Source organism: Phyllostomus hastatus, unplaced genomic scaffold (genome assembly GCF_019186645.2).
Source record: "Phyllostomus hastatus isolate PE091 unplaced genomic scaffold, TTU_PhHast_1.1 phas_contig_148, whole genome shotgun sequence".
Classification (NCBI taxonomy): Eukaryota; Metazoa; Chordata; class Mammalia; order Chiroptera; family Phyllostomidae; genus Phyllostomus; species Phyllostomus hastatus.
In genome coordinates, this window is record NW_025333607.1 from 2,851,112 (window position 1) to 2,877,269 (window position 26,158).

Genomic DNA, 26,158 nt, shown 5'->3' on the forward strand with positions numbered 1-26,158 from the left:
CTTCCTTCCGTCCACATCAAGTCCCAACTAAAACTGACTGTCTTTTCTTCACCAGCTGAATAATGAGAATGTGTCGCCTTCTGCCAAATTCTTAAGGGAATATGTAATAGTCACGCTACTTCTCACCCTAGGATACACGTGCCAGGGTGTAAACTGTTTACAGTAGCTTTGTCCTATTTTTTACTCATTAGAGCTCAGTGCAGGTGAGATCCTCTAGAAAAGAGTTCTCAGTGTCCAGGACATCAGGCTTTGGGACCAGAGAGGTGGCTGAGCAGCCTCAGTGGACACTTCTGTCCCTGCAGGTGGACGGAAGGCACGCAGGGGAAGTGCAGGGGGTGTTTAGACTGCTTGACCAGAAAGGCCGTCGTTTCAAAACCAGTGCACCAAGATCGCGCCATACAGGTCCAGTCACCTCAGCTGGGTCTGTTTCCTTCACTGTCACAGCGTATTTAAGTACAGTAACCAAAACAAGTCATGGGCTCTTCAGAAAACCTGCATCTCACATTCCACCTGCGACACGTCTCAACACGCCATTCCACCAAACGGCATGTGCTACTGTGGCCCAGCCTTGCTACCGGATTCCACTGGCGGCCACACACAGTCTAGATGTCTGTGAGTGAATGTCCCCTGAAAACAACACAAGTTTAGAAATGGTAACCCTATTTTAAATCTGTTATAAGCTCTCACTTGAGCCCTGGCTGGCGTAGCTCAGTGGATTGAGCGTGGGCTGCGAACAGGCATTGCAGGTTCGATTCCCAGTCAGGGCACATGCCTGGGTTGCAGGCCTTGGCCCCCAGCAACTGCACATTGATGTTTCTCTCTCTCTCTCTTCCCCCTCCCTTCCCTCTCTAAAAATAAATTTAAAAAAAAAAGCTCTCACTTGAAATAAAAATTGAAATAATTATTTTGTTAAAACCCCATCTGTTCTGTAATTGGTTGAGAGTTTCAGTTTGGGAAGGTGAGAAAGTTCTGGAGGGGACGTTGGTGCCATCTGTGCAGTAATGCCACTGCGCTACGGCCAATAAGTTGTTAACAAAGTCAATTTTATATTTTACTACCATAACAATCCTTTCTGTATTATTAGTATCCTGTTTAAAGTTTATATTGCTATATATGTGATACTCTCAACACGAGGCACACCTTCCGCAGTGCCTTGCCCAACCTCCTGCATGTGTTGTTGGTCTGGCGGGGGGAGGGGGGTTGCATTGCCGTTTTAATCCTTTCTAATTATAACACCTGGCTGGGCCTCTTCAGAAGACAGCTTGTCCTCACAGGTTTAACTCATCACGGTCATTTCCCCCTTTCCCCCACAACCCTGATCCAGCCCAGGTTCTGAGCGCTGCTGGGGATTTCAGAAGTGGATGTATATGCAGTGGGGTATTCGATGTTTTTCCAGGGAAAGCGAAGGAGCCTTTGCAACACAATCCAACAGACTCTCTTCTGCAAGTTCTATTTCCTTATGGTAATGGCATTTCTGTGTGTCCCCTCCTTGGGGACATCAGCTCTCTGCAGGGAGGGAGTCCGCTCACTTCCCCACCCCCACACTCCGTCCAGGACCGTCCAGGACCGGAGAGGGGAAATCGGTGTTTGTCAAGTGAGAGAACGCCAGCCCCCTCTCATTCCTTTGTATTCTGAGCTTCTGTGAACATGGTTGCCAGTTAATATTTCACTGCCTCTGTACCTTTGCTTTATAATTTATGACCTTCTGAATATGTTAAGGAGGGAGAGAGCATCCCATTGAGACCACGGGTAAAATGAGCTTTTGCTAATAACACTTTCATGTCCTCCAGCACTTTCCACTAGACTTTCTCAAATCCGTTAGTGTTCCCACTCCATCAAAAAAAAAGATTCTCATAACTTTGTAGTTTCGTCTACGTTCTGAAACCTAAATATAATGTTTTATCTGTGCGAATTTCACCCTTCAGTAAGATCATTTACATTTATATGGAAGCACTTAAAAATGTTTAAGCAGCTTGACAGGAGCCCCCAGAAGGTGCAAAGGAGAAAGGGTGTGTGTGTGTGCACACTTGCACGTGTGCACGCACATGTGTGTCCCAGTTGTGCTGCAGCAGCAGGTGCTGTGATCCTGTTTCACAGACAAGGAGGCAGATACCTCACAGGTGAGTGACCCTCAAGGTGACCCAGCTCTTTAACAGCAAAGAACTTCAAACTCTCTGCCACCCTGGGTGCCGCAAAGCAAAGAGGGGCCTCCCAGTGACGCCTCGTGCGCCCACTGACCTGGTCTGACACATTGTACCAGTCGTAATCAAAGGAGTGGACGTTCTTGCTCTGAGAGAAGGACAGGGTGAACAGGTTGTAGCAGGCTCGGGAGGTGTACAGCAGGATGACGGTCACCCCGACGGCGGTCACCTGACACACGGAGGAGCCCTGGAAGAGTGGGAGCCGTGAGGGGCACGCTCGCTCTGGTGTGAATACCGGCCTCCTCCCAGAACACCCTGTGCCCACCCCCCATCCCCATCAGGACCCTCACCCCCAGGCCTCAGACCCCACACCCCGAGGCCCTTCTGAAATCTCAGAGTATCTGCACAGAGAAGCTTCAAAGCCTAGGCTTTGATTAGGAGGTTCCTGGAACAGGCTTAAAACATGGGCCATTTCCCTGAGGCCCGGGCTTGTAAGAACAAGAAGGTCATACTGCTTCTTGGTGAAATCGCCAAGGGCCACCACGCAGCTCCAAGAGGAGCCGTGAGTCCAGCACCCGCCTCTGGTCTGGGGACAACCAAACAGGCTCGGGGGGGGACGGCAGCCTGGAGAGAGCCAAGCAGACGCCCGCAGCTCTGAGCAGCGAGTGCTTCCTCAAAACCCAGCATCTTCCAGGCTGGGAGGATGGGGTCCCGACGGACTCTGGGCTTGGAGTAGGTGGGAATCAGTGACCGTGACCCAGATTATGAAGCTGTCCATTTCCAAGGTCTGTTAGAGGACCCCCAGCTAGAAACGGACAGTTAAAGAAAACTGAAATTTGCATCTGAGTTTTGCATCTGGAAGTCACTAACTCAATCCAAGCTATTCGATGCTGACAGTAGAGGTTTGTTAGCTTGTTTGCCATGGAAGTGACCCCAATGGTAGCTGACAATTTAAAACTTAACCCTCCTCTTAAGACCACAATCCTGTTTTTAAAAGCTATGGATGGTCCCTATGTGGGAGACAATATAAATAACAGAGAAAGTTGAGGCAAAATCAAGTTTAAAACTCATCAAAACGTATAGATGGAAAACTAGTCTGCTACACTCACTTCCAGGATTTTGCAAGAGTTCAGCCAGTTCACAGAGGGCTCTGATTAAGGCTTTGTATTTTGAAGCTAGAGGCACAGGTTTGAACCGATGGGTCACTGAAGACACTGAGGAAGTCAGAGCTGCCCCACAGCCAGACGGGCCAGCACAGAGGCGGCAGCCCAGGGTGCGGCCCAGGGCACGCAGCCACAGAATTCCAGGAGCTAAGGCACCAGCGACCACTCAACCCTTCTCCACGTGCAAAAACCGAGCCAGAGGCCGAGTGACGTGGGGCGGGGGTCCTGCAGCCCAAGAGCACCCAGCCTCTGCTGCCCAGCATCTGCTCCCTGCCCTCCACACTCCGCTGGGCCTCTCGACAGAGGGGCCAGACTGGTCGGGGTGCTGGGCCCCCAGCCTGGGCAGCCTGTCAGCCCCCCTGCATCCTGGGGGAGGAAAAGAGAACACCTGGGTTGTATGGGGCTTGTTTGGCTCCCTCCCTGAACAGTCAGCGACAGCAGAGGTATCCTGACTCCAGGGGCAGTTCCCACGGCCATGGGGACCCTCAGAGGCCCCGCCCATTGGCAGGAGCCTGCGCCCGAGTCTGCACTGTGGTGCGGCCCAGGAATGGGGAGGGCAGACCTGCAGCCAGGCGGCCGGGCGACGCGGGGCTCTGCAGCTGCACCCCTGGGGGGCCTAGGGACCCACATGCCTCAGCTTCCTCATCCATGAAGTGGAGAGAAGGTGGACTCTCACAGTCTTGAGGTTACATTCGTCATGTGCTCAGAAAGTGCCTGGAACCCAGAGAACACTGCTGTGTGTTTCTGGCAACATTTTTAGCACTATCTCCCCACTTGTCCTTTAAAATGTGGTTAAACCACCATTATGATAAACCAGGGAATAATTCCTCACACTCCGATACACCGAGCCACTGAAACAGAGTGCTTCTTGCAAGCAAAGTTCCGTGACCTCTGTGCCGCTGGGTTCTGGCCACCGCGGTGTGCCTGATCATCTGCAGGTTGGCTGTGAAAGGTGTTTGCTGAGTCTGTTTGCAAACCGGGAGACTATTTTTAGAACACGCTAAATGGAGAAGGGCTCTTGGCCTCGTCTCCACCTTACCTTGGACTCCAAGTAAATGTTGGCCAAGGACATCTTGGAGATTTTGTAGAGGCAGACAGAGAGCGAGACGGCACACAGCACGAAGAGCGTGTCGTTGATGGCCACGCGCACGGAGACGATGGCCTTCCTCTCCCAGCTGCCCGTCTTCACCAGCACGGCACAGGTAAGATTCACCAGGAGGAACACGAGGCTGATGAGGAGTGAGGCCAGGTAGAGAGGTAACCTGGAAGGGGCGAGAGACGTGTGAGCACCGCGGCAGGCACGCTGGCTGCGCAGTCTGGGTCCATCTAGAAGAACACTGACATGTTTTTGGTGAACGGCTAGAGGCAGAATCCACCGACGCAAACAAACACTCCACAGGTGGGCTGTGGAGGTGGCTGGTCCAGGACTCAAATGACAGGTTAACCACCAACTGTGCCCTCAGGAAGGCACGCCAGCTCTCGGGGCCTCACTTCCCGTCACTGGGCGGACTGAGGACTGAACAGGGCGTGAACACCCGCTCACCTCGTCCAAGTGCTCGCCCAGAGTCCGGAGGGCAGGCTGGGCCACAGAGCGGGTTCCAGGGAGCCGGCCACCACCCTGTGCTCCGGGGACTTGGGCCAAGTCAGCCCGTGTGAGTCCTGGTGCCAACTACCTAAAACACAGGAACACCCACCCTGCACGCTGTCTTTGAGGACTGAGGTCATGTTTATTTTTAAAAAGTCACTGAAGACGTGGGAGCCGGGGGGCACTCACTCGCACCTGGGAGCCTTCGCACCAGCTTGCCCAGGGCAGATGCTGCCGGCCATCCTGGTCACCGGCCACTGTGAACTCACAGCTTCTCAGAGCCACACACACTTCCTCAGTGACCTGTGTAAGGTCTCTATGAAGATGTCTCAGACCTGCTAATACCGCAACCCACGGCCCGTCCACCTCGAGCTTCGTCTGGGTGGACATCAGTCAACAGACACGCAAAGAAGAGACAGGCCTGCTGGGCTCGAAACCAGGCTGGTTCCAGCTGAACCTTCGCAAGTCTAAAGGCAAAAGACCATCAGCCAGAAGTGGTTTTGCAGCCAGACAGTGGTGGTGTTTTCAAAGCCGTCACAGACCAGGACATGAAGGCCTGGGTTCGAGTCCCCGCTCAGACACCAGTGACAGGAACCCGTGTGAGGGGGCAGGGGGCAGTCACAGAGGAAAGGACAGAAAAACAGAGAGAGAAGAGACAGGAGCAGCTGCGGTTTTATTTCCTGCTCGCGGGTGGCAGGGCCGTGGAATCAACCCCACGGCCCCCCAGCTAACTTGAATGCAATAATAGTTTCCTGTCCACTAGCAAAGTCCCTCACCTGATTTTTCAGAACAAACATTCTACCAAAGGAACTTTTTCAGCCTTATTCCTCATCCTTTAGATTGTAGCTCGAAGATCGCTTCTTCCGAGAAGCCTTCCCTGCCTCCTGACCCCTTACAGGTACATGCATGCACACGCATGCACACACATGCACACAGGCTCACCTCTGCCTGCGCCTTCCTGGTCCCTGTGCTTTAACTCTACAGACAGAGCCCCGCTGACTCAGAAGCACTCGGATGGTCTGACCCACGCGCCTCCCGTCTAGGTGGTAAGCTCCAGGGAGATACACGTTTGGCTCTTTCAGTGCTGTCCCCCTGCGCCAGCAGGAGCTCAAGAAATACTCGACTCCTGGTGAAGATTTGCACCTGCATCGGAAGCGTGAGGCAGGTCCCTCTCCTTTCCTACAGCTGCTACAGGTCTGGCCCTTTGGGGGAAACAACCTGAACTGGAGCAGCTGCATCCTCCAAGGTGGAGACAAGATGGAGGCTCTTCCCTCCGCAGCCCTGCTGGGGCTAGACGGCCTGCAGGGGCAGACGGGGTGGGAGAGAAGCTGCAGGAGCTGGCGGCCCACAGGTGGGTACGCAGAGGGACAGTGGAGTGGGACAGGATGACAGGACTCTAGTCGGGAGGCTATGGCCCAGAGCTGAGAAGGGAATGTGACCGGCGAGACCTGGGCAGGCAATGCCACTGAAGGAGGTGAGAACAGTGCGGGCGGGCCGGGGCCCAGTGGTGCCACAGGGACGGTGATGTAACCGGGCAGCCAGGGAGAGCGGACTGGAATGCTCATGTGTGAACAATGACGACTGCACTGTACTAGTCAGTGGGGACGATAGATGTTACTGAGTGAGCATGTGCACTGTGTGGCCGTCACATTCAAAATGACTGAGTGAGTCTGATGCAATGAATCTGCATCAAATTTTGCATTAAGCTTGAACATTCCTCCACGGAAACTATTCAGATGATTCAGAAGGCCACAGCTGTGGGCAACTGGTGATTGGCAGCTTCACCATGACAATGTGCCCGCTCATATATAACATCTCATGCAGAGTTTTTTGGCCAAAAATCAAATCACCCAGGTGACTCAGCCCCCCAGTAGCCCAGATTTGGGGCCCTGCCACTTCTGGCTTTTCCTAAAACTACAATCACCTTTGAGAGGGAAGAGATTTCAGACTGTTGATGAGATTCAGGAAAATATGACAGGGCAGCTGATGGCAACTGGGAGAACTGTCTGAGGAGCCAAGGTGCCTGCTCTGAAGGGGACTGAGGTGTCACTGTCCTGTGTACAATGTTTCTTGTGTCTTCTATTTTCTTCAATAAATGTCTCTGTTTTTCATATTACATGCCCAGAAACCTTCTGGACAGACCTTATATCTAAATAAAATATAATGTATATGCCTTTTGGCATATTTTTAAAGTAACAAAATAAGAACATTTTCATTCTGATTCAAGGAGGTAAGTGGCTACAGTGGCCTTTCCTGAAACGTTTGCCCTCGGTGTGCGGGTCTCCCGGGCAGGGACATCAGGACCCCGTCCCTCGTGCTGCACCCGACTCGCGTCCCCAGACACCCAGCCTCCCCTCCCCTCTGCCGAAGTCTGACCTCTCTCAGCCCCCGGTTCTCTCCCGGTGGCGGGGTGGTGTCACGGAGCACTCTGCACACCTGGGAAGAGCCGCAGCGCTCTCCTCGCACAGCCCTCTGCACACACCCGGGACACAGGCCTTCCCTTCTGGACTGCAAGCCCCTCCCGTTCATCTCCGCACAGGCCTCACTTCCTCCACCACGTTCCCATAATGCCCCCAGTCCCCAGAGGCCACAGCAAAATGCCCACACACCTGACACGTCACTGACAGCACTTGGCCTGATTCTGCGACTTTCTCCGCTGTTCAGGACATCTCTACCCTCAGTGTTTGCCACCCTCCCCCCCAAGACCCAGCCTACCGCCCTGCCTCAGGGTACCCAGCTGAGTGCCTAATGGTCAAAACTGTGTCTGCTGGATGGTGCCTGGTGCTGGGGTGACAGCTGCCTGCTGTACCCAGGCCCTGCAGCTCTGGAGAACAGAGCCCACTGGCGGGTGGTGGCCACTCGCCGTGTCGGGCCACCAGGTGGAAGGCAGGGGGCAGGCTCCTCCACAGCTGCACCGCAGGAGGGTGGGGGGGAGAAGACAGGAGGGATGCCAGGCCCCTCAGGCATCAGGGATCCTCTGCCTGCCGCTGAGGCCTGCACCCCAGTACCTCCCACGTGCTCGGGGCCCACATGGGCTTTGGGCTTACCCCCCCTCCCCTTCCTCCTGGGCTCCGAAAGGCACCGGCCTCTCGTTCCCAAAACAGGTGGACGTGCTGTGAGACCCAGAAAGTTCAGCCACCTGTCACCTGTGGGGGACAGCTCACGTGTGAGCCTTTTCCCTGCTTTCTCAGGAGAACACCCCGGTACTTACCGGTATTTGAGTAATTCTGGAGAATATTTCGACTTGGCTTTGAAAATCACCTGCAATGACAGAGAAACACAGTGGGGTGGGGACGCAAGAGGCTGACCCCGAGGCACCCACATCACGCTCAGGGCACTCCCCTCCCCCCTCCCTGGGCGCTGGATGAGGAAGTTTGCTAAGCTAAATGCTTTTCAGGCAGTGCATACCATTTTAAAATAAAGGTAGATAAAATTGTCACAATGTTAAAAAAAAAAGGAAAGGTCTTCTATGACTTTATGGTTTACATGTGAATCCGTACTTGTCCTAGAGATAAACCCCATGCCCTCCTCCTGAGTTACTGGGAGTTTCCCTGGCACCAAATCAACCCAGTTTGGCTGAGTGACCACGTCCCCGGGCCTCCAGCTTCGCTGCACACGCAAACTGCCCTGGGCCACAGACATGTCACACGGGACAGTGGTCTGTAGGAGAAACGCTGTGTGCTGCAAGTCCTCCAGATCTTCAGCAGGCTGCACCCTCGAATGTGCCCACGGGTGCAGGCTTGAGAAGGCAGAGAGGGGACCACAGGCAGATGTCGGCTCTGGCTCCAGCCGACTGGGCTGGTCTACCCAGGTGGTCACGGGGCAGAGGGCTGGCTGGGGGCTGGGGCTGGGGGCAGCAGAGTGGCTGGGCACGGGCTCAGGCATTTGCCATCCTGGGTCCTGGTCGGTGGGGAGTGGGGAGGCACTGGGAGAAGCAGAGAAAGGTTTGGAAGGACAGAGAATGGGACGCTTTCTCAGACAAGATCTGGTGAGAATCTTCTAGCAAAGCCTTCTGTGTGGAGTTCCTAAACAGGACCTCGGCTGGCTGCAGCCTTCCTGGCCGCTGACCCCTCACAGGCCCTCAGCCATGAGCCCTCCCCTCTGCTTAGCTCTCTTAAAACTCCTCAGGATCTGCTCAGCCTGCAGATATCGAAGGGGAGAAAGACGTTGCCTGAGGGGGCATTTCCCCAGTCATAGGAAGTGAAGGACAATGAGAAACAGGGCGGGGAGCAGCAGCCTGGTTCTGGAGGGAGCTGAGGAGAGGACAGCCGCTCTGGGACTCTAGGGGCACACGGGGGTCAGATATTGTTGCCTCCTTGTCTGAGGAGGAAGCAGTGAGAAATCTGTTTCCTCCAGGGATCCTGGAAAGTAACCCCAGAAATCACCCAGTGGATCCCAAGTGTCCAGCCAGAACTGCTGGTGCAGTAGCCACTGGGGTAGGGACCCTCTGCCTAACCCTACAGGCCAATTCCCAGAGCACACTGTGCAAGACGATACCGCCAGAGGCAGGATGGGGCTGACAACAGACAAGGAGCTCGAGGGGCCTGGGCAGCCCACCCGAGCACACACACAGTCAGGTGCCGCCAGGGAGGACCCACAGAATCCCTGCCTGGGGCAGGCGACCACAGCTTCCTACAGAGCTTACAACAAGCACATCCACCTCCCCTTTCAAAAAAATCATTTTCAGAGCTTCCCAGGGAGCATTCCAAACTTGGACATGAGTTTTATCTTTGTCCTAAGTCCTTCTGGGAAGCAGGTAGGAGGCAGGGGTGGCACCATAAATAAATGAAAATATCCAGTAAGACGAACGGATGACAGGAATTCAGGGCCCTTACTTTACAGGAGTCGTGAGGCAGCTTTGCCTGACAGCCCCTGTGGTGGGGGCGGGGCCAGGCTGCTCCCACCACCTCCCAAGTCTCTCAAGACCAAGGAGCAGACGCGCACGTGACTCCGAGGTGCTGTTACAAATTTAATACCGACTCATGCACCGCAGACAAAGTTCTCACAGATGTGCCCTCCTTCTGATTGGTGCTTGGGGATATCGCTTTCAGCAGCCAAGAGAAGTCTTCGCAGGCATCAAAGCAGAAGAAACTACAGGATTTTTAAAAGTGTTTGGCCGTGTCAAGGAAATATGCAACTATTGTTTAATATTCTGCCACACTTAGGGGGACTCACTCAGGTCACTTACCCACAAGTCACTCTCACGCGCCACTGCCTATCCCAGCAGCCCTGCCACCACCCACAGCATCCCCCGCCCACGGACTCAGCTCTGGGCAAGGTGCTGTCAGGAACCAAAGAAAAACATGACCAGCTCTGCCTTCCTCGGGCTCACAGTCGCAGTGAGGGGTGAGACGTGCACAGAGGAAGCACCAACAGAGGCCGACCCACAGGCTCCAGGCTTGGCGCGTGGGAGCTCACGGAGCTGATCTGTAGGTTGCAGACTCAGCCTCGTGGTGACGTCAGCCCTTCTCGGCCACACGCTGCCCCGGCTGGCCCAGGCAGCTCCTGGTCACCGGAGGTCAGCATGAGTGTGTGATTGTATCAGGGTCGGCTTAAGGCTACTCGGCTCCCAGCTCACGCCCACCACTCGGCCAGTGCTGGGTCTCCGGGATGTGGAACCCGCAGGATGACATACCCAGCTAGCCAAGAGCTGTGAATGTAGGTGACACTCCCAAGTGGGAGTGTAGCCCTCCTCCCCAACCACCTTCCTTTATACACAAAGGAAGACGCTGCTGGACTTCCCACAGCCCCACCCCTGCAGCTCCATCTACCGGTTTGGTGCCGGGTGGGCTGAACGGGGTCAAGTGCAGCATCACGACCTCTATGGACAGCCTGCACCCTAGAGCACCCTCCCAGAACACTGCAAAGGACAGAGGTTCCAGCCAGGACTGTCCAATACTTGGTCCAGTACTCCGGCCCTGTAACCAGTCAGACCCTTTGCCTCAAAAATTCCACTTGCAAGAGATCATTCGGAGGCAGGGCTTCTCACAGTGCGCCCACAGAAATGAGAACTTTAAATGTTACTGGAAATAAGTGTTGCGATCAAGCCTACGGAGAGCTGCATGGCCAAACAGGTTTTCTTCCCAGCAGCGACTTCCAGAGCCTTTGCAAGGCTCGTGTGGCGTGAACCTTCAAGAGAAACACGGGGCTACAGCAGTTTCCAAACGGATTCGGCCACTGCAGGTCTTCCCAGGAGTGAGTGTTTCTGGGAACCCAGACTGGGGAACACTGCCCTGGGGCACTAAGCACAAATGGAACGCTCCCTGCAGCCCTAATAGTAGTGACAATCACAATAATAATAAAATAACCACAACAAGTGAGAAGCGATGACAACTTCCAAATGATGCCGAGTGTTCACCCCCATGAACATGAGTTCCAATCAAGCATGAGGGGTCCACAGGGTTGGCGACCCCAAAAAGGACCCACAGCCCCACCCCGTAGAATGACCTGTGCAATAAAAGATGGGGAAGCCCCACAAAACTCCAACTCAGATCACCATGACATCCCTGCCTGCCCAGAGGAAGACAGCTGTCACCGGTAAAGGAACAACCAGGCAGCCAATCATCATTCTATCCTCTCTAGGCTGAAAGCAAAGGTGACGACCTGAAAACAAGCCTTGACCGTGATTTGTAAAAGTTCTGTCCACTCTCGGTCATTTCTGGCAACTGTATGCTTTGAATCCAACTGGGCGTGTTCACGCTGTGCTTGGAAACACTTCGTTTATCCTTCAAGCTAATCATTAAAGTTCCTTGAAGTTGTATTTAAGTTCCCGGCATATTAAACTGAGGTATACACCAATATACATATATATGTGTATGCATATATTAATTACAGTACAATTTTTGTCCTCCCTAATTTAAGGGCATAAATGTCTGAACCAAGTGTTTAAAAAAATCCAAACTCGCCTGCCCACCCCACCCCACCCCCATCTGTGCTCCAAGACACTTCACTAACAAAGGTCCTCTGACGAGGGCCCAGAACTGCAGCTTAACCTCCTGGGCCGAGGCTGGGACCTCTCATCGGCCTGCCCACCTGCTGCCGTCTGCGCCGGCTCCCACTGGCCCCGGCAGGGACTCGGCTGGAAAGAGAATGATCATGAACTCAGTTTACCGTGCTGCCCACAGCAGGGGCTCAGCCCGCAGGTGCAAAGCCAAGCCCACAGACTCAGAGCAGAGGGAGACCAGGACTGTGAGGGAGCACCTGGGGAGCACGCACAGCCAGATAAAAATGCAAAGGTTCCACATTCAGACGGGTGGTGCTCACGATGGTTCAGCTGGAAGTGAGCACTAAATCTGGGTTCCAGAATTGTGAACATAAGGAAAAGCTGGTCCACACCCTCGAGAAACTCAGAGTCAGACACAGACATGCCAGCAGAGTGGAGCTGTGATGTGGTGTGAGGTGTGAGGAGGTAAGGGGAGGTGTGAGGAGGTGTGGAGAGGTGAGGGGTGGTGTGGGGACGTGTAAGGAGGTGTGGGCAGGTGTGAGGGGATGTGTGGAAGTGAAAGGAAATGGGAGAGGATGTATTGGCAGGTGTGAGGAAGTGTGAGGTGTGATGTGAGGTGGTGTAAGGAGGTGAGGTGTGGTGTGAAGTGTATGGAGGTGTGAGGAGCTGAGGGCAAGTGTGAGGATGTGAGGAGGTGTGAGGAGCTGAGGGCAAGTGTGAGGATGTGAGGAGGTGTGAGGAGCTGAGGGCAAGTGTGAGGATGTGAGGAGGTGTGAGGAACTGAGGGCAAGCATGAGGGTGTGAGGAGGTGTGAGTTGATGTGGGGACAGGTGCGGAGGTGTGGGTAAGTGTGGGGGTGTGTGGAAGTGGGAGGACACGTGAGGATGTGTTGGGAGATGTGAGGTGTGTCAGGAGTTATGAGGAGTTGTGAGGTGAGGGGAGGTACAGGGAGGTGTGGGGAGGTGTGAAGAGGTGTGAGGAGGTCTGAAGAGGTGTGTGGAAGTAGAAGGAGGGAAGGTGTGAGGAGATGTGAGGAGCTGAGGGGAGGTGTGAGGGAGTGAGAAGTATGGGGAGGTGTGAGGAGGTGTGGGGAGGTGTGAGGAGGTGTGTAGAGGTCAAGGGAGATGTGATGTGTTGGGAAGTGTGAGGACGTGAGGGGACGTGTGAAGAAGTGAGGGGAAGGATGAGGTGTGGTGTGAGGAGGTGGGGTGTGAGGCAGTGAGGGGAGGTGTGAGGCTGTGTTGGGAGGTGTGAGGAGGTTTGAGAAGATGAGGGGAGGTGGATAAGGGGGTACCTGGGTCCCAGCAGGTAACAGTGACAGTGAACACGGCACAGGTAGGTGGAGAACTGGACAGAATGTGAGTCACGTCTGAACCCTGTAAAGGAGAGAGGAAGGCAAGGAGCTGGCCAGCAGCAGGGCAGGGCCTTGTCATCAAGCTCCAAAGACCCCAGCAGAAAGGGGCCTGGGTGGAGGACAGTCGGGGTGTCTGGGCTGCCCCGGGGTCAGCAGCATGAACCTGGCAGCTGGCCGATGGGGGAGAAGAGAGACCATGGGGACAGCGGGCAGGAGGAAGTGGGTGTGGTGTGTCAATCCCAGAGCATCAGCTGTGCTTTAAAAGTGTCTGCAAGAGTTCCGGCCAAGATGGAGGTGCAAATAGAAACCTTTTGCTTCCTCACACAACCAAAAAGAGGATAACAACCCATCTAAAATCAATAACAATCAAAAGCACCAGAAAATCAAACTGCATGGAACTCTGACAACCAAGGAATTAAAGAAAAAATCAACCAGAACAACCAGACCAGTAAGGTGGTGGGCCACGCTGGCCAACTCAGAAAAACCGCAGCAACTCGGGGGACCAGGCAGGTGGGATGGCTGTGGTAAGGTGGGCTGCACGGGAGGGGCTGACTTAAGGGAAAACTGAGACTCAGAGCCAACTGTGGACTATGGCGAGGATTGCCCAGGTGGGAGAAACTCCCAGTCTCACACGAGAGTCTGTTGGAAAGTGGGCTAGAGACGAGCGGCGGAGCTGCACTGTTCCCTCTCTAGCCCCTCCCCCACAGGCAGCGCCACAGGGCAGCAAAGAGGGCAGGTTGCCCTGCCCGGGTGAATACCTAAAGTCCCACCCCCTTACAACTTCTCAGGTGCACCAGGACAAAGAAATACGGCCCAAATGAAAGAACAGAACAAAACCTCAGAAAGAGAACTAAGTGAGGAGGAGATCGCCAACCTATCTGATGGAGAATTTAAAGTCCTGGTAATCAAATTGCTCACAGAAATGACTGAGCTTGATCAAAAAATGAAAAAGCAAATGAAAGATACCCAAAGTGAAATAAAGCAAAATATTCAGGGAACCAACAGTGACAGGAAGGAAACCAGGACTCAAATCAATGATTTGGAACAAAAGGGAAAAATAAACATCCAACTGGAACAAAATGAAGAAACAAAAATTCAAAAAAGTGAAGAGAGTCTTACAAACCTCTGGGACAACCTGAAATATTCCAATATCTGAATTGTAGGGGTGTCAGAAGGAGAAGAACAGCAGCAAGAAATTGAAAACTTACTTAAACAAATAATGAAGGAAAACTTCCCCAATCTGGTGAAGGAAACACACTTCCAGGAAGTGCAGGAAGCTCAGAGAGTCCCAAAGAACTTGGACCCAAAGAGGAGCACACCAAGGCACATTATCATTAAGTTACCCAAGATTAAATATAAAGAGAATCCTGAAAGGAGAAAGAGGAAAGGAGCACTAAAAGAAGTGCCCATAAGGCTATCAGCTAATTTCTCAAAAGAAACCTTGCAGGCAAGAAGGGGCTGGAAAGAAGTATTTGAAGTCATGAAAGGCAAGGACCCACATCCAAGATGACTCTATCCAGCAAACCTTTCATTTAGAATGGAAGGGCAGATAAAGTGCTTCCCAGATAAGGGCCAGTTAAAGGAGTTCATCATCACCAAGCCCTTATTATATGAAAGGTTAAAGGGACTTATCTAAGAAAAAAGATAAAAAATATGAACAGTAAAATGACAACAAACTCACAACTATCAACAAATGAACTGAAAAGAAAAGCAACAAAAACAAAAACTAAGCAAACAACCAGAACAGGAACAGAATTTTATCACATGGAGGGAATTCAGTGGTGAGGGGTAAGGGAGGAATGGGGGGAAAGGTACAGGGAAGAAGAAGCATAATTAGTAGGCATATAATAGACGGGGAGAGATAAAACATGGTACAGGAAACAGAAGACTCCAAGAACTTAATGTACAGCCCATGGACACGAACTAAGGGGGGGAATGCTGGAGGGTTGGGGGGCAGGGAGGGGAAAAATTGGGAAAACTAATAGCCTAATCAATAAAAAAAAACTTAAAAAATGTGCTTGCAAAATGAAAGGTTCTTCAAGGGCACTGGACCTACATCTTTTTTTTTCTTTAATCCTCACCAGAGGATATGTTTTTATTGATTTTAGAGAGAGAGGAAGTGGGAGAGAGAGACATCGATCAGGGACTCTCATATGTACCTCAACCAGGGGTCGAACCCACAAACTAGGTATGTGCCCTGACCAGGAATCTAACCCACAACCTTTTTTGGTATATGGGTCAACATTCCAAACAAATGAGCCACCTGGCCAGGGCTGGACCTTGTTTTCAGGTTTGAGGGACCCAGGGTGTGGAGGAGCCCAGGCCCCAAAATGGCAGAGCAGAGGGAGAGGCGGAACCAGGGGTGCGGTGGAGGGGCTCTGTCGAGAAGGCAGACAAGCTGGACGCAGAGGCAGGAAGGAGGGGGCGGCAGCAGAAGGTGGCCACAGATTTTGAACAGTGAGGCAGGGCTGGAACCCTGAGGTGGAGGAAGAGGCCCAGCCGTTTGTTAGGGAACCTTGACCGGGACCCCACAGTGAGGGAGGCAGGGCCCAGGCCCCTCTCCCCCCCCTCCCCCTCCCACACCTACATTGTCTGTGCAAACAGCGGTTTTCCCAGGGCCCCACGTGGCGGTGGAGGGGTGGGAGGATGGGCAGGGAGCGGGACCGAAGATGACACCCGGGAAAAGCAGCGGTTTCTGTGGGAAACCCCCACCATCTCACGGCAGCGAGGCGTTTCCCCAGATCACAAATCCCTTTAGGTCCCAGCCTCCTTCCTCCCACTGCAGATCCCACCTAGAAAAATGCCAATGAAAGCAAAGTCCGGTGACTTTCCCGAGGTTCCATTCGGGTCTGAGCTCCCGGAAGGCCTGAGGTGAGGCCGCAGGGCCCGCCAGTCCACCCCCTGCTCCCTCCTCCCAGGGCCCAGCCTCCTCGCCCCGACCTGTGGGCACGCTCAGAGCCCTCTGTGACCCCAGGCCCTGCACACCACCGTTCAGATGACGCAGGAGGCCCAGGGACCAGGATGTGACGTACTTGAGCAAGAAGATCTAGAAGCGGCTGCTGACCTCTGCCCCCCTTCACCAATAAATCACAGTCCCCGGATGTCACCAGCTCTGTTCCCAACCTTGACCTCCTGTCTGCTTTTCTCCTACTACTGAAGTTGGCATTCGTTGTCTGACTTATTTTCCTACGTCATGTTGGCTGCTTCGTGGGTAGGGCAGCGACCCTTGTGCATTCAGCAGACGAACAAGAGTGACTTCTGTCCCCAGAGGCAGTGTGTGATGATTAAATGAAGCACTGTGCATCCGTGGGCTTCATTCAAAACCTCTGTGCCGACACTTTGCTTTACAAATACCCCAACAAAATGCGGCCTGTGTCTCCGTGTCCCCGTGTCCCCATTCCTGGCCACCCCTCCCTGAAGTGCTGCTCCTGTAGCCACTTCCCAGTCCTCTCTCCTTAAGAGGCTCTGGACCCCGAAGCCAGACCCTTGATCCCATGTGCCACAGTTCAGTCTGGGGGCTGAGGCCCCTGGGAGACCCAGGAATAACGGAGCCAGTCTGAATCTAGGTCAAGCACCGACTAGAGTCTAAAGAAACCAGTATGTTATTTGCAACAGCCAAGATACAGAGGCAACAACCTAGGTGCCCAGCGACAGACTAGTGGGCCAAGAAGGCGTGCTACATTTATACAACGGACTGTCACTCAGCTGTAAAAAGAGTAACATCTCACCATTCATGGCAACACGAATGGACCTGGAGGGTGTTGTGCTAAGTGAAATAAGTCAGACACAGAAAGACAAATACCACATGACTTCACCTAGATGTGAAATCTAAAAACATGAAACAAATGAATAAACAACGCAACAGAAACCGATTCACAGGTACAGAGAACAAGCCAATGGTTGCCAGGAAGACGTGGGAAGATGGGGGGAAAACAGATCGGGTGATGTGGAGGGCATTTCACTGTAATTAATAAAATAAAAAGAATACTGAGTAACATAAGAAAAAAAGAAACCAGCATCTCAGGCATACATACAATTTGTAAGTTAGTATGCATGCAAATTCACTTGCCTGTTACAAATTTATGGTAGGATTAAACTTTATTATAAAATATGTCAAGTCTACACAAAGAAATAACACAGCAAATACTCATGTACCTGCCACGCAGCTCAGTCAAACTGGAACACTGCCACGCTGGGCACCACCAAAGCCCCCAGCTCGCCCCCCCCGCGGCTCTAGTTCTCACTGCCCTGCCGAGGTCCCCCCGACCTGAGCCCGGTGCTACCACCCCAGGCAGGCTCACTCACTCTCCTGCTGCATTCACAGACCACATCTCGCCCCATCTTGCCTGTTGCCAGACCCGCCTGCAACATGTCTGCTCACCCATCGTGATGTGTGTGATGTGCTCACCATGTGTGGATGCTGGACGCCAGCTCCAGACCGTGCCCTGCACACTGAGGTGTGAAGCCCCACCATGCACAGGCCACAGCTGCATCCGGCCACGGCACAGGGACGCAAGAGTGTGGACTCAGGAGCTCCCGCGCCTGGCTTTGAACCCCGGCTCCACCTGGGACCAGCTGTGACTGGGGAGCCATCACCTAACCACTCTGGGCCTCCAGTCCCTCATCTGCAGAGCGGACGGGTTTTGTGGGGAGGAGGTGAACTGGGACATGTGGACGCCGAGTTTGCTGCCCCTGCCACTGCCAGCCGCCTTGTGTATGTTCTCAGACTGCGACTCCAAACTGCGAGCACAGACGCTCTCTTGACCATAAAAGGAGCCTCCACACTCAGAAAGTCCGGCACCACTGACACATTTGCCATTTGCTCACATGGCCGCTCTGCGCTGCCCACTTCCTGACAGAATGCAGAAGTTACGCAAACCCGAGGGCCTGGCGTCCTGGCGACCGTGACCCGTCGGAAACCCACACGCGGGCTCCTCCCTGCGTGCAGCTCATCTGGTCCAGTCTCTGAGGCAGCAGGTTCTGTCTGCAGCCTGCCCGTCCTCTTAAAGCCACCGGAGTCCGTGCAGTCCTGGCCACGGGACTCTGCGTGCAGCAGCCTGAAGCCACGTGGGCTGTGTCCAGGGGTGCCAGGCGCCCAGGTGAGGTCCTCACCATGCCAGCTCCTGTGTTCGAGCCTGGCGAGCACGGGGTCCACGGAGCGAGTCCTGCTCACTTCCTGGTCTCACGCTGACCCCCAGAACACGGAGCCACCAGAACTTAGGGCACTTCCTCATCTGTGGCCTCAGACCAACAATGACACTGTTCCTCCTCTGGGCTTCCATGAAAACCAGTGTCCCCAGGGTGTCCTCAGCTTCTCCAGCCCGCCAGAGAGCTGCACTGTCCTGACACCCAGCTGACCCGGCCCCGGGAAGCCCTCCTCCAGCGTGTACGTGCACATGTGAGTGCGTGTGTGTGTGTGTCACCCCCAGTAAGACTGGGTGCCCCACGAAGTGGGGACTCACCTTACCTGTCAGCCCTACTCTGTGCTCATTCAGTAAATGGTGAAGGGTCAGAGGCCTCATAGGCAAACCCATCTCCACCGCTTCCCCCCTTCCCACGGCCCCTCCTGTTTCCAGTTCCCCTCTCTCCTCCACCCTCCACGGCCCCGAGAGCCTCCATCCATCAGCGCGCTCACTAGCTGGGCCGCCCTGGGCTGGGCCTGCACTGGTAGGCCCGTGAGGGGCAGGGGGCCATACCCCTCCCTCTGAAGGCTCCCAAAACCAACCTGATGACACAGACCACTGGTCTCACTCCCTCCGCTTTTCCATGTGGTCATCTGAGCATCTGGATTTGGGGCCGTGGCTGGCCAGACTGCCACGAACCTGCCCCTGATGAACTCTCTCTGTCCCCAGCCTCAGTGTCCACCTGTGAGGTCAAAGGTTAGTACCTTGTCCACTAAGGCGCCTCTCCTTTGAAAACCCTATGCCAGGAAGGGCCTTCCAAGAGGGCAGCCTGCATCCTCTGGATGTGACGCCCGGCAGACACAGCACAAGCGCGCTCCCAAGTGGGCCCCGCAGCCCAGCAGCAGCCGGTCACACGGGCCCCGAGCTGCCCCTGCCATCCCACCGACTCCGAGGGGCGAGCGCCTGCCCGCTCGCTGGCCTGAGTGGACTCTGACCGTGTGGATCAGCCTCTCGGTCTCATGAGTGGACAGGGCTGTGGCCACACGAGGTACCACTAATCTCCTTCTGTTTCTGAGCTGCCCCTACCACAAATGCGGTTCGTTTTACCAGCCAGGACCCTGCCTCTGGTTGTTCCGAATGAGCCGAAACAAGGTGTCACAGCCGAGCAAGGCGGCCGGGCTCTAAGGCTCCACGAAGGAAGGGCCCCCCCCGCACCCCGTGCAGGCCACCATCTCACCGCCCACCCTGACCCTTGTGCTCAATTATGCAAAAACCACAAAGTAAGTTATGCGGAATACGCCTCTGTTTTTCCCCCAAAATAACTTCCTGCCTCTGAAGTGAGGAATCTGGGTTCCCTGGAACGCCGGCCCTGGCTGGAAGCTGTCTCTGCCTCTGTCTCTGTCTGTCCCTGTCTCTCTCCCACTGCATGAGGACACGAGGAGACAGCGGCCGCCTGCAAAGAGGAAGCGGCCGCTCCACAGCCCGGCCCTGCTGACGCCCCGACCTCGCCCGTCCAGCCTCGGGAACCGAGGAACGGGTGCAGTGAGGCAGCGTCGGAAGATGCTCCCAGAAGACGCTCCCGGTGTCCTGCCCGCCCTCACGCCTCCTCCAGAGCGGTGACAGAGGCTGCTCTCTGGGCTGCCCCAACTCACTGTGGACACCGGGCAGGGCCTCTGGGGACGGGGATGGCAAGAGAGAAACCGCATCCCAGAGAGAAATAAGGAAAGGAACTGAGAAAGCTCCACCCAAAGCAGGGGGGCCTCGGGTGGGGCCAGCCAGCATTTGCCACCAAATCTGTGAAAGGCCGGCTGTCGTGGGAGGAGGGGCAGACCTGACGGGCGAGGACAGGCGTCAGCCAGCTCCGTCCCAGGCCTCCTCACCTGTCCATCCTCACGCTGGTCTGGACCCCAGGAAGCTGCCGCGAACAAACCAGGGCCAACGGATTTGACTCCTGTTGATATAGCAGCAAAAGTTGCCAGTTCTTTTTAAAACGTCTGTCTTAGCGGGAGATTCACACAGGAGTGAAAGGGTGAATTAAGCCCCCAACCTTCAACTAGAAACATCCCCCAGTTCCCGTCACCACGGTGAGGACCGTCACTAAGTAATGCTGGCCAACCGCACAAAAGACACGTTATTTACGTGCCCTGTTCTGCCTGTCCAACGCTAAGTTCCCGAAGGCAGAAGCCTGACCTCAGTCCGGTGTGCACAGCACCTAGAGGACAGGCACGCGAAACCACACAAGGAAGCAACCTGAACGTCCATCAGGAGCGGACGCGTAAACGAGCTGTCCTTCACACAACGCGGACATGCTGTCCAGCCTTGGACAGGGAGGACATACGCTGCAACACAGAGGGACCTCGAGACACGACGCCGAGTGACAGTGGACACACGCTACAGCCACGCGTGGTATGAGCCCTTTGGTGTGAAGGACCTAGACGTGGTGACTCCACACACACAACAGACTGGTGGCTGCCGGGCGCTGGGGTGAGGGGCCGTGCGGAGAGAGGGCTCAGGGGGTACAGGGTGTCGTCTTTCATGGGCGACGAAAATGTTCTGGAACTAAATAGAGGTGACAGTTGCAAAATAATGGAATGTACTAAATGCCACTAAGTTGTTCATATTAAAAGGTTAATTGTGTGTTATGAGAGTTTTCCTCCAAGTTTAAAAACACACTTGTTGAGTGGATGGAATGAACATCCCTGTTCCGGGGGACACCTGTGTCCCTGTGTGGGGGCCGGGCCCAAGGGCCTCTGTGGGGACAGGCGTGTGCGTCTCATCAGGACAGGACAGGAGGGTGGTCCTGACCCGGGCTCACCCGCTGCCTGTGCCTCTCCCTTTCTGCCCCAGGTCACGCATGACGAAGCAACCGTCACATCACCTGATGGGCAACACGGCCCTGGACACTGTCCAGTGTGGGAAGCAGGGAGAGCGGAGCGGGAGGCAGGTGCTACCTGGGAGCTGGTCTCATCACATGCAGGCACCTACCAGGTGTTCTGCCGGCTGCAGAGCTTACCAAGTGTCTGCCACTGGGGGCGGGGGGGGGGGCAGTGCTCACACAGCCCCAAGACGCCCAGCCCACCCTGCTCTGCACATCCCGAGCCGCTGGTTCCCAAGGGGAGGTTCCCCTTGTGTGCTGGGGGTGGGGGGCAGGTGGCCCGTGGCACCTCGTTTCTGCCTGCACCTGTCCTTCCCAACAGCGAGTGGCCCTTCAGCGCAGACACTTCCAGTCTCTGACCCCAGACATGGCGGGTGGGTGACGGGTCCGGTGTGCACCCTGAGGGAACGACACTCTAACTACCGGACCAGACGCCAAAGCCTGTTTCCCACTCGCCCAGCAGAAATCGCAGGGCAAAGGCAGGCAGGGGCAGCTCAACACAGGTGCCGGGCTTGTGCATCCCCGTCCCGAGGACCGAGCCTGGCCTGCAGCCTGTTCTTGTGCACGCTGTGAACGTTAACTGGTTTTCATCTTTTTAAAGAGATATTACACAAACACGCGACAGGGGCTGTGTCCCTGGCCCGACTCCCACCGGGCGTCCGTTGTGAAGCCCCTGTGCCCGGTGGGACAAGTGCACTTTGTCCTCTCGACTTTGGCCACAGGATTACATATAAAGTGAGAGGCCGGCAGCCCGCGGGGACCTCTGCCCAGCCGGCGTGTGTCGGGCTGTCTGACCCGTCTGTCTGCTGAGGCGCCTTCTGTCCGGGGGAGGCTGGCCTGTCGGGGCGGAGGCAGCCCTACACACCAGGGAGGGGCTGTCCCCTCTCACTGGACCAGGTGACCAGGAGCTGACAAAGCCACTCTGGGAATCACCTGACATGTTTTAAAATCCTAAGAATCTGAGTGATGTTCTGGAGGAGTCGCCTTCCCTTCTGTCGTGTTCTCTGGTCACCTCCAGATGAGCCCCTCCTGGGACTGGTGGCCTTGGGTGGTGGGCACCCTGGCGGGGACGGGTCCCTGTGTGCTAGTGGACACAGCCCCGACAACCCCCACCCCAGGGAATGAACTCTGCCTTAGCCCAGGGCTCATCCCCCTCTCCCGCTAGTCCTGCGTGTGGGGCAGGCCCCGGAGCAAACCCCGGCAGGTACCAGGGAGCATGGGGCCCAGTGCAGGCTACCTTGGGGCCAGTGGGGTCCTGCAGGAGGACGACACAGCCACGCCAGCTCGGCCTCTGCTGGTGGGAAGTCAGGCCTTGTGGTCAGCAAGGCTGGATTCCGGTCCCACCGTGAGAGTCTGTCTCATTGTCCCCAGGAGCACGGAGGGCATTCGTGACATCTGATCACCTGCGGTCGGCAGGGGACCCTCAGGCCCTGCAGCAGCAACACTGGCACAGAGGGGAGCTGGTGCTCCAAGGGGTCTGGGAGAGCGGGCTGTGAGCCAGAAGTTAGGGGGCGGGGGCTGCTGCTGCTGCTCCCTGGGGGCGGCGGTGGGCACGGCAGACTGGGCGTCACTAACAGGAAACGTCTCCGGTCCCGTGTGCGGTTGCACTCACACATGCGGACAAACAGGCAGTCACACAAGCGCTCACAGGAATTCACACGGGCATGTGCTCTGGCACATACACATGTGCTCACACAGCCACACACACGGGTTCACACAGGCCCTCACGGGGACACACACACAGTGGGGTGAAGGTAGGTTCATGGTGGTGAGTATGTTAACAGAGTTTATCTTTGTGTTGTTATCAATTGATTATTGCATGCTTTTCCACACAAATAGCTGAACACCTACTTCTGCCTACCCTGTGCACCCGGCTCTGGTGGCTGCGAGGCCACTGAGTGACCCGGAGGAGCCAGGGCCGGGGCCACCAGGGCCGGGGCCAGTGTGCAGCGCAGAGGTGAGGCCACGCCCCCTCGCTGGTCTCCTGGCTCTGAAGTCAGGCACTTGGGGACTGGCGAGCCTCGTGAGTCTCTAAGCCTCTGTCTTCATAATCCCCAAGAGGCCTAGAGGTTCCCCCTTCCCAGCTCCTGACTAGTACATACCACAGGGGTCTGGTGATCACCCCTGATGAAACTGGGCCACAGTGAGGAGACCCCCACACCCCTTTCCCGGTGGGTGGAGGGCCGTGGCCTAGCGGTCAACACCACCCAGTTCCCAGTCGGCAGGGGCGAGGACCCTGGTGCCTGTGGCGTTAGGGTGCGTGGGCAGCAGGGCGAAGGCCCAGCTGGGCTCTGCCTCCCCGGTGGGCTGGTGAGCTGGGCCACGTCTCTAGAATCCTCCAGGCCCAGAGGCTCGGGCGCAGACCCGGAGGGGTCTGCTCGGCCCGAGGTCTGAGGGGCTGTACTGGGAGCAGCTGCTACCCCCCACCCCATGCTCTCCCTAAGGCAAGGCCAGCGTCGCAGCCAGGCACACACGCTGGCTGCAGCTGGGCGGACACGTCGAGCAGATGACACGTGGGCTAGTGAGGGCAGAGTGCTGACCCTCAGGAACCTGGGTCCGGGCCGTGAGACGCGGGCAGAGCGGCCTACTGGAGGGGGCAGAGCAGAGGGGGCAGCAGGCAGCGCCCCCTTCGGCTGCCCCCACCCACCATGAGCAGCACGGCTGCCATGTTCCTGGCAAGGAAGGCCGGCACCCTGGGGGCCAGGCCGGGATTCAGGCCCAGCTCAGCCCACAGGGTGCCTGCTCCTTCTGCTCCAAGGCTGCCTCCCCAGTTACAGGCCCTCACGGGCACGCCGTAACCCAGGCGTCGTGGTGAGCGCCAACACCCACCATGCCCCAGGCGCCCCATGCGCCCCAGGGCCCCATGAGGACCCCCTTGTGGCTCCCCAGTCGCCCTCTGAGGCGCAGTGCGGTGCTGGCTCCTGCGTCAGCATCCATTCGTCACACCACCTCCCCCCACGAGGGCTCACTTCTCCTTTCCTGCCTAGCACGGCAGGCAGGGCTCTGACGCAGGACCCGACGCAAGGCTGAGTGAGGTGAAGGGGGCCCCCCGCTCCATCCACCCAAACTCAGGAACCCAACGGCCTGGGGCCCAGACCCGTCACTCTGAGAGCAGCAGCAGGGGTCACCCTGATCTGACGTCACCGAGCCCTCCACCCCATCACCACCCGCCACCCACGGCCCTCTCCCCCTCTCTGCGGACAGATCTGCGTGCCCAGGGGCTGCCCGGCCGGGTGGCAGGGGTCACCGCAACGCTCAGGCCTCAGGGTCCTGCCCCACTCAAAACCGCATCAGTGGGCCCATGAACATGACGCTGATGCCGATGCCGCTGCTGGGGTGGGAGGGAGCTGAGGGTCTCCCAGGACTGGCATGCCAGCCGGAGCCGGCAACACCAGGTCCTCGACCCTCCGTGTTCCCAGGGGAGCTGCGAGCCTTCAGGCCAGATGTGTCGCCCCCAAACACACACACACACACACACACACACACACACGCACGGCCGCTGAGAGTCGGCAGAACCAGTCCAGCCACCAGCACCTCCACCCTTCGCAGCCCGTCAGAGGAACAGGTCGTCGGAGGAAGAGGTTGGAGGAAGAGGACAGTGGAGAAGTCATCAGCCGGTGCCCAGGAGCGCAGTGCTCAGGGTGATGCCAGCCCTCACCCCAGGTCACCGAGGACACAGCACCAGGGTCCCACTGAGGGGCCAGGAAGAAAGGGGGCCCGGTGCTGCTCCCTGACAGGTCCTTGCTCAGCTGGGAATGTGCCGCCCAGCAGATGCGGACACCAGAGCGAAGCGGCTGTGAGCAGAGCGTCCTGGCAGAGGCCAGCCTATGTGCGCAGGTCTGAGGGTCCCGGGAATGTGGGATCTGCAGGTAGCAGGGCCCCCAGACAGGCAGGGAATGAAAGGGGGCAGGTGGAGGCCTCGGGGAGGCGCTGGGTGGGGAGCAGCCCATCACCTGCGTGGCCCCACCTGAAGAAGGGACTGGGATGGAAGGAGGGAAAGGACGGGGACAGAGCCAAGGGAGGAAGCCAGGATGAAGGTGACCTCATGACGTGGACACAGCCACCTGGCAGAGTCTCGCACAGGCAGAGCGAGACCCGGAGGTGGACAGGCACAGAGTCACACAAGACAACCCTGTCCCGCCCTGGGCCAGCCCCAGAAGAGCCAGATTCCAAAGATGACGACAGGAGAGGCTACGGGAACAGGGCACACCCCTGCCCTCGGACCTGGACGGACCGGACTGAGGCAGCACAGCAGTGCGGGCATGCTGAGACCCTCCCGAGGGGACAGGGGGCGGTAGTGAGCAGGCAGGGCCAGGCGCTGGCTGGGAGGCATCAAGGGCGACCCAGTCACAGAAAAGAATGTTCCTTCACCTCTCAGGACCCCCTCCAGTTCACTGCGGGCCCTCCCCTTCGGCCTCAGGAGCCGGCGCAAACCTGCCTCATCCCTGAGGACCCAGGGTCCACCCAGGTCTCCCAAAGGCTGGCTGTCCCCCTGCAAATCCCTGGAGTTGCTGCTGAACTGGGTCGTGCGCGCTTTTTGTCCCCGCCCTGGTGGTCGGCTCCTGAAGCAGCAGGAACCACACTAGCTAAGGGCGTGCTTCCCCCCGTGAGGGGTTTCAAATGCTGCACCATGAGGGATAAGCCTCACACTCCAATGTCACAGACATGGGTGACCACGGCTCCACCGTGCACTCACCCTGTGACCTTGAGCGAGTCATCTGACCTGTCTGACCTGCCGCCTCTAAGAAATGGGCGCCTCTAAGAAATGGGGCCCCTGTCAGTACCTTCCTCACAAAGCTGCTGAGAAGAATAATTAAGACACACCCCTTAGAACTGTGCCTGCCACACGGCGCCTGCTGCTGAAACGGTGGCAGCTACTGCACCCCACCCCCCACTCCACAATCTGCTTTACTTGCTCTGAGATGCTGCCGCCAGCCCCCCTCCACCAGTGGTGATTCCCAAGCTCCCCCGGCA

General features: G+C 56.3%; 1 protein-coding gene across 2 annotated transcripts in view; it reads right to left on the reverse strand.

Annotated features, from left to right (window-relative positions):
• Positions 1-26,158, reverse strand: part of GPR137B (G protein-coupled receptor 137B) — a 44,277-nt gene that overhangs the window by 15,607 nt on the left and 2,512 nt on the right. For both annotated transcript variants that reach the window (XM_045861065.1, XM_045861055.1), the window contains exons 2-4: positions 8,101-8,150; positions 4,344-4,566; positions 2,239-2,388 (exon numbers count right to left, since the gene is read on the reverse strand). In XM_045861065.1, coding sequence (XP_045717021.1) covers positions 2,239-2,388; positions 4,344-4,566; positions 8,101-8,150 — 423 coding nt within the window. The remainder of the gene's footprint in view (positions 1-2,238; positions 2,389-4,343; positions 4,567-8,100; positions 8,151-26,158) is intronic.